Here is an 8,650-nt window from a genome sequence, read left to right on the forward strand (position 1 = left end):
AAATCTTAAAAAAAGTGTATGTGGAGGAAATGACCAACCCTGCCTTTAATGCATTGGTGTTTTCACATCATAGGTGTTTAAGAAAAATCATTAGACATTTTGTGTGTGGGGGTGGAGGGGGGAGCCTATTTTTAAGAACTTAACGGACCTATTACTTCTGCTGAAAACACAAAACTGTACCTCTCTAATCATGCAGGACAAACATGGTTCAAGACTTCGTGAGTGGTTTCACGAGTGTATTTAAAAAAATGTCTCTACTCATTATGACATTTGCATCATCAAAACATTGTTACATTGTTCAGCAACTGAGTTTTAAAGAAAGTTCCCTTTTGTTTTCTTATTTCTTACAGCCAGTACCCGAAATCACTAAATAGATTTCTTCAACAAGTACAAATCACTTGGTGCTCCAACTGTTTTTTATACATCTGTACATATAAATCAAAACAAATCGAAGTGTCAGAGAGAAAATATACAGAGGGATTCTTTTAAAACAGCAACATATCAGATTCTGTACTGAACCAATTATTCTACAAATAAAATGTTGAGCTCCTGTGACATTGATCTCTGTAGTGCATTCAGTGAGTGACGCTAAAAACACTTTGGCAACAACCACACTGCTCGGTCTGCGACACTTAAAAAAAAATAAAAAATCTTCTTAAAATGGATCACAAAACAATGAAAATCAATTCAACTTGGCATTAATTTCCATCCAGCATGAAAGTCTTTTTCATACACGTCAGCACTAAAGCCGTTCAAGTTCTTTTTTAACAAATAAAAAATGTGAAAAAAGGTCTGGGGCAAAAGGGGAGACAGGACTTAAATCATCACAGTTGTTCAAAAGTTTTCCTTTACTAAAACCATGTAAATTCATATAAAAGCTCCAGCAGACTTCCCTTTGTGTCTGTTTTTTTTTTCAATGGAAAGAAACAGACACAACTGTGCTGTGCCTTTAACACAATACTTTATTGTATTGTATTATACTACTCCTTTAAGAGAGCTTGTGCATGCCCACATATTAAAAAAAGATTGTGTCAGGTCAGTTAAAATCTAAGGTAAGAAAATAAAAACAATTAAAAAAAACCCAGCATATGATCATAATCAGCGCATCAATGAGTTTTAACTGTCATCTGCGACCTGCACCCTGCCAGCATCCAGCAGCCTCTCCCTCTCTCCTGGGCTGATCTCCTCCTCTGTGCTCACTAAACCGGCGCAGCACGGTATCCTCTCCAGGAGGGGGCGGTGCAGTCCATTGTAGAGCCCGGCTCCAATCAGCAGCACCAGGAAGCCGAGCACCTGCAGGCCGTGAAACACTTCCCAGCCCAGCGCCAGGCTCACCGCCCAGATGACGAGCGTGCGCAGGCTGTCCAGCACCATGCGGGTGGTGGCGCTGATCTCTTTGGTGACGCTGATGCCGGCGAAGTTGAAGAAAGCGATGCTGACCGTGTTTCCCAGCAGAGCCAGCAGGATGAGAGGCTGGTGGCCGATCTGACAGAAGGCGTCCAGAGCATCCTCCAGGACCTGCCGAGGGTTGTCGCTGAACCCGCCCACATGGATGAAATACATGGGGATGAGGAGAAGAGACAGCACAATGAACCCGAAGAAACCTGGGGGAAAGGAAAAAAAGGACTTAATATTTTCAAAATCAAGACTTGAAACCTTTTTTCACATCTTCAAAGAGATTTATTTAGCTGTATTTGATTCAGATACACATACTAATACTAATAATAACAATTATAATAATAAATGTATTTACATAGCAAACAAATATACAAATCCACAAATATTAAAACAAATAAAAAGAGAAATAAACAGGAAAATATGACCCCAAAATCAATTAAACAAATATACCAATAAAAAGCTGTAAAAAGGAGTACACGCTGATTTTGGTTAATTGTCTAAGTGAAGCAAATCAGGACTGCATTACTTTGGTCACCAGGGTAACAAAACATAGGTCTGAGACAATGTGGGCATGACCCAGAGGTTGCTGACTTCTTGCATATATTAGAAAGATCAGTGGTTTATTTATCAGGGGTTACAGTTGAGTGTCATCAGCCTAACAGTGAAAGTCTATGCCGTGCCTACACAGGATTTGCACTAGGAGCAGCCTGTAAACAGTAAATAAGAAGGAGGCCCAAAATAGAGCCCTGGGGAACCTCACAAGAAAAGAGAAGCACAAGAGGAAGAATCATCTCCAAGCTCTATAGAAAAACACCTGTTCCACAGATAGGAAATTAACCAGTCCAGTGCCACACCAATGTTGCTAACAGTGAACTTAAAAGACAAAAATAATTTAGGTCAATAACATCATCAAATGGTTGGGGGTTCGGTGCTTTGCTCAAGGGCACCCCGGCAGTACTCAAGAAGTTATATGGCATCTCGCCAACGACGAGACCCTTATCCTTATGTTGGTCCGCATTGGGACTTGAACCAGGGACCCACCAGTTCCCAATCCAAGTCCCTACAGACTAAGCTACTGCCGCCCCGTTGAGGATTATTGTACATGCAGGCACGCAACATAACCACTAGGCCATCTAGCGATCCAACAAGCCACTTGCTGTACATTAACCTTTATAAATTAGTGACTTTGGCTGAACTCTTTTCTTTCTTTGTCCCTGAATGTAATTTAAATCTAATGTCACTATTACGACAAAAAAATTCTATTGTGGGAAATCGTTTTAAAGAACATTTCAATAGTATATTATGGTTATTTCTTCCTCAAAGAATGTGAATAGTATCTATTGGACAACAATCTGTTGTTATTGTTGTTGTTGTTGTTTGTTGTCCTTTGCTTTCCTCATCCACATGGCTACATTGATTTAGACCAGTGACAGTCCAGCTAAACACTTTACCAAATTGTATTAATGAGTTACAGGCCACAAGTGGTCCAGGCCTGATTAATCACCAACATCAGAGCCTTTAAGTCCACTCTCTTCCTCTTGGACTGACCTTAATCCCCCAAGTTTTCATAAAATTTAACTGCAGATGTATTCCTGTACCTTCAGTCCCAACAGCCTTCAGAGGATGGACGTCATGTTTGTAGACAAACTTCTCCTCCAGAACCATCTGCACTGAGACAATGACCTGAGCCAAGATGATCAGAAGGTCTCCTGCAGGACAAGAAAAAACAGACAAGGTTTAAAAAAAAAATACTGTGCAACATTTTAAATGAGTTATATGTTTTAAAAGTGACAACATATACATCATTGATATAATAAAATAATCCATCATACCCGTGATGACATCACTGAGTTTGTGCTCTGAGCTTCTGTTCCCGCTGAAAAAGTCGGCGAGACCGACGATCACCAGACCCACGATGGTGATGAAGATGCCGAGCCACTGACTGGGTATCAAACGCCGCCCGAGGAACGCCACCGAGAGCAGACCAGTGAAAATGATGACAGCTCCTCGCAGCATCTGGAAGCTCGAGGCGCTCGTCATGTTAAGAGCTGAAGATTAAAAAAAGAAAATCAAAGTTTTGTCAGAGCGAACAAAAGTTTCCTTTGAAATGTTTTTAACCATCAAGAATCATGTGTTCCCTCTGACGTGACACTTAAATTATTTGGACTTGCTGCATAACACAGAGAAAAACAACTTTATCTGAGACTCAGTTATCTCTATTTGAACTAAGGTAAAAAGAAAATAATCTATTCTGTTAGGCTGCACTGATGGAACTTAACCTCATGAGACCTGAGTTTTTGTTTGCTTTAAACACTTTGACTTCCTTCTAGTCAATTAGAAAGAATGGGACACGATAAGATGAACAACTATATCTTGTATTTAAACAAAAGGTCTGTTTTGAATGAAAATCTCATAAAGACATACATTTTGCTTGATACAAAATGTAACTTGAGCTAACATGCTAATCAGTGAGACTGAAGTATGAGTAGCGGCAACAGCCAAACTGTAAGGTACCAGGATGAGGATGCATGGATGTGGGAGGCTGAAGCAACATGATGCAAAATTAGTATTCTCAAAATCAAAGCCCAAACTGAGTGATATCATTCCCTTCTCAACGGCTAAAAATCAACTCCAACATTAACTCTTGTTGGCTGATGCATGACCTTTCTGCGAATACTGAAGCAAAGGACAGTAACAGGAGACGATTGTCTTGATGGCCTTCTGAAAGTAGCAGGTTGTGTCTTGTTTCTCCTTAGAGTTAGTGGCAGCTACAGAGTGCAAGAACAGGCTTTTGCAGCCATCAACGCTAATTCATAATGTTAATGTAAAAGGGCAGGATAGACCAGGTCGTACAACATATTATTTCCTCAATTTGCACAACAACCTATGAGCACTTTAAACAAGTGAGAGACACAGGGAGAAAGAGGAACTGTAATGGTCACTTACCAACATACATAATGGAGGTGGCCGTCATGTCACACATGGCAGGTGGGAAGAAGAGCAGAGGGTTGAAGCTCTGGCCCGGGTTCATCTTTGGCTCGGGACTACGTCTGTCATGGCAAAGTAAAAGGTAGAAAACGGCAAGACAACTCAACTCACCCAGAAACATCCCCACCGCCTGGAGGGGAAGAGTCAAGAGAGACACACAGACACAGCGATAGAGAGAGAGAGAGAGAGAGAGAGAGAGAGAGAGAGAGGAAACAGATCATGTTTTACTTGTGACTTTGGACACATCAGCTGAGAAATCAGATACTGACTTCATTCAACAGAAAATTAAATTTTGTTCAAGCCACTTGGAAATCATCATCTCAAGTTCATAAAATTCCAGGAAAAGTTGAAAGCACACAAATTTCCATCTGTTGTCCCCTGGATGATGATGACAGGTATTGTGTGAAATATAAAAAAAAAAACAGCAGAATGACATAGAAACTGTAAGTTAAGAAGAAGATATATCTTGTTAATGGGGCGAGCACTCCTGAGACAGTGGGCTGGGGGGGGGAGAGGGGAGGGGGGATGGTGCCTTGCTCAATGGCACCTTGGCAGACATGCTCAGGAGTTAGAAGTTGTGCTCCAGCTACTAGAACAATTTCCAGATTTGGTCCGCATCGGGACTTGAACCGGTTCACGACCCAAGTCCCTACAGACTGAGCTACTGCCGCTCCCTTAGTTACAGCAATTATTCCCTGTTTATATGTTGTTTTATTATATTTCAAGTCATTATCACAAGATTGAACACTCTAAAAACACAGGGCGAGTATTTTTTGTGACTTGGCTGTGGGCATCTAAAGCTTGATAAATGTCAGGTTGTTTTCGGGTACAGTGACCCTGATGATTCCTCTGAAGGCATTTGTGACCTTTCAGTCAATGTTCATTGTCAATTTAAAATGCTAAAATCAGCAAAAAAGAGAAAAATAAAGAGAGCCAAAATGAGTTAATCTCTTTGTTCAGAAATGTTTTACCCCCCCCCCCCCCCCCTCCCCACAAATGACTGTGTTGGGAGTTTCTTTGTGACTTTGATGCACTTGGTGCCTTTATTGATGTTTGATGTGTTTGTGATGTTTAAGTGACGCTAAACAGTACAGTCACCTGCAGTTTTGAATTTCTTTACCTGCACAAATGGATGAGAGAATTTATGTTCAGGGTCGTCTTTGCAGCCCTTCGCTGAGAACATGTCAGCCCATCTGTAACACAAAAGACATCAGTAGGGTTATTATATATGATATTATATACATATATTCTATTACTGCTACAGCTATTTTACCCAACCAAATATTCAGAGAAAAGGGGGACTTGTTGTTGGACAGTAAGAACTGTTGAGAGAACATTTTGATTATTCCCTTGAGTTCAAGTTCTAGGTCATCCACCCTTTATGATTTCTATTATTTCAACATGTTGAAAAACAAACCTGCGGGGGGCCTAGAGCCACCTTTTTTGGCGCCCCAAACCACTTTCTCCCTTGAGATTATTTCACATGTGTCTGCATGCAATCAAATGAAGCACTTCTGCTTCTCTCATTTTTTTAAAGACGTATTTTTGGGCTGTTTTCCTTTACAAACCAGGGAGAGGGATGGGTCCGACATGCAGGAAAGGAACCACAGGGCGCTTGATTTGAGGACTACAGCCTCTGTACATGGAGCCCAACCTAACCGCGAGGACACCTGCGCCAGCTGCCTCTCTTCTGTTTTAATAAGTAGTAAAGTAATCATCTGTGAGGTCAGATCAAATAAACTGATGAAGTTGTCTGAATGAAAGGTTAACGAGTCCTTCGGTCTACAAAACTTTTATAGTCGGGACAGTCAGAGGAAGCATGACAAACATGTGACCTCCTGTCTTCTTTAAACTGCATGATAAGGGAATGTGGTCCGCAAAGGTGACGACACAGCACTTTCTTCAAACGCGACCACGTCTGAGCTCATCAATACGAGATGGAAACTGTTGACTGATTAAGTTCTTGTTAATACAAATATTTGATGTTAACATGCTCCTTTCATCTTTGAAGTGGTCTTGTTAAAACCTAATCTAACAATTGATTAGTGATTGCTCACACCAGCTCTATTGGTGGTCACCATGTTTTAGATGACATGTCTTTATATAGTGCACATTTGTATTAAAAGAGAGTGAAATCTTAGACACCAACTATCAGCATACATGCTGTTTAAAACTCAGTGAGGCGGTGCTGTGACAGGGCTGGTATCAGGTGACCGTTATGAAACTTAACCTGTAAGTAGCTCTCTGAACAACATGACACAGCTTGTTTTGTCTCACGCACTCCCTATGTAAACTCAGCTTGTAGATTTGTTCAACCCATAAAAGGACAGAGAAGTGTCAGACAGCAGAGAGCTGACTACACAGATTAGTGCAGAAGTAAAAAAAAAAAAAAAAAGAGCTGCATTTCTTGTTTCACTGAAATTGCGCACTTCTCTTAACGTGACAGAAGTACGAAATAAAATCTTTCACATTATCTCCAAAGACAAAAGATTATTACGCAGTGTTTCCTCTACCATTATTTTGGGGGGGCGGCCCGCACCCCCTGGAGGTCAAGTAAAAAGATTTTTTTTAAAGATTTTTTTTGGGCTCTTTGTGTCTTTATTGTAGGGATATGATCGTGGATAGAGTTGGAAATCAGGGAAACAAGTCATTTAAGGATACCTTTCTGATAGAAAAGGACAGCTGACATTAAAAGTAACACATGAACACCAAGACTCCTTCAAGTGTTTGTGTCAGCGTGTCGTCGTGTCGGCATGTCAGCTTGTCCCCCCCCCCCCCAATGTAAACCTAGGGGAAACACTGTTACAATTTTAATAGTTCCACTTTTCAATATTTAGTTTTCACAGTTACATGAAGTCTAACTGTAAACTGAATATTTCTGTGATTTGAACCTGATGGTCTTTCAAACAAAGTTTTTTTTAAAACATCAAAGGGGAACTTTCACTAATCAGAGAAGAGGGAAAAGTCATTGATCATCAAAAAATGTAGACAACAAGGAAAACAATTGACTGTTTACTTGACTTATCAACCAGGATTTGTATCAGCTTTGATAATGAATGACTCCTTCAAACCATTGATTAAAAAGACGCTTTCAACATCTATTGCTTCTCATATTTGACGTTTTACTACATTGTACAGGTTTCTGAGATATTCAAAGTTGTGTTTAATGTTTTCAATGAGGATTTGGCAGCCCATTCTCTTACTTTCTGATAAATGAAACACCAAACAACGTTGCAGATTTAAAGTTTACTGTGGCCCTTACGTACACAATGACCAGTTCTTGCAGCAGATACTATATTTACCTGCCATGTGCAAAGACTGCTGAACTATGCTTTGACCTAACCTGTGGCACATGCTGTTGAAATAATGCAGCTGCAGAGTCAGTATATTAGTGACAACTGTCGTTATTAGACTTGAGATAAACCCATTTAAGACTAATTACATTACAACAACTATTTCCTCCTGCCTGCTATCTTATCAGTGTGTCAATAACATCGTGTCTGCCCCCCCAACAGCCTCATTCAGCTTCCTGAAGAGAGACAAATGTAAAGTTAGCTTGACATTACACTTCCAGCTTGATAATGATGTTTACACAAGGTAATGGTTAAGGCTAAAAAAAAAAGCTAACAAGCTATAGGCTAATGCAACCTGTCTGCACATTTAGGACGAGATAAATGTGCAAGTGCGAATAATAATCTACATTAGTAAACAAGGTAAAGTAACTAGGTCGAGTGTAAAGCGAAATAATAAGCTTGTTAGCGGCATGCTTCAGTGAATTTTAACGACACACACATGACATCAGTAAAAACAATCATTGAATTAAATGTACTCACTTCGCCGATAATGTGTTGAGGGATCCAGTTGTAAGCATAAGTCCCGCAAGGAACAGCTGGTATTTAGTCCAAGCCATGATGGACGAGTGTGAAGGTGGACAAAGAAAAACCCAGGAACAACACGCGACCACCGAGATGTTGTTGTTCACACAAGTCTCCTTTACGATCCGGTGTCTGCCTGTAAACGCCACATGACAGCTCAGAGTCAGCTGACCTCAGCGCCAAACAACACGATGCGTTTACGTACTGTCGGAAACGACGACTTTCACCCACACCCCAGCTGATTGTTGGTTTAGAGAAAGTCGGATGGGGACGCCAAAGTCTCACTCAAAAGAAGAATAACAGACGTAATACTGGGGGGAAACAATATCACCCTCCCTCCCCTCCCCCTCCCCCCCTGTCTTTCGGTATCAGCCAAAAATAACATTTAC

At 40.7% G+C, this 8,650-nt stretch overlaps 1 protein-coding gene across 1 annotated transcript; it reads right to left on the reverse strand.

The window, feature by feature from the left end:
* Positions 1 to 222: 222 nt before the first annotated feature.
* slc35f6 (solute carrier family 35 member F6) lies at positions 223 to 8,410 on the reverse strand. Its single transcript, XM_020627980.3, has 6 exons — positions 8,220 to 8,410; positions 5,507 to 5,579; positions 4,345 to 4,516; positions 3,231 to 3,446; positions 2,997 to 3,107; positions 223 to 1,604 (listed from the first exon to the last, which is right to left on the reverse strand). The coding sequence occupies exons 1-6, from the start codon at positions 8,294 to 8,296 to the stop codon at positions 1,117 to 1,119; spliced, it is 1,137 nt and encodes a 378-aa protein (XP_020483636.2). The 5' UTR covers positions 8,297 to 8,410; the 3' UTR covers positions 223 to 1,116.
* Between the last annotated feature and the right edge of the window lie 240 nt (positions 8,411 to 8,650).

The sequence above is a fragment of the Labrus bergylta genome, chromosome 15, assembly GCF_963930695.1.
Source record: "Labrus bergylta chromosome 15, fLabBer1.1, whole genome shotgun sequence".
Classification (NCBI taxonomy): domain Eukaryota; kingdom Metazoa; phylum Chordata; class Actinopteri; order Labriformes; family Labridae; genus Labrus; species Labrus bergylta.

Coding starts and splice junctions, on each gene's coding strand:
- slc35f6 (XM_020627980.3), bottom strand. CDS start 8,296: ATGGCTTGGACTAAATACCAGCTGTTCCTTGCGGGACTTATGCTTACA. Junction 5,580..8,219: donor CTCAACACATTATCGGCGAA/GTGAGTACATTT, acceptor TTTGTGTTACAG/ATGGGCTGACATGTTCTCAG. Junction 4,517..5,506: donor TCTCTCATCCATTTGTGCAG/GTAAAGAAATTC, acceptor CTTCCCCTCCAG/GCGGTGGGGATGTTTCTGGG.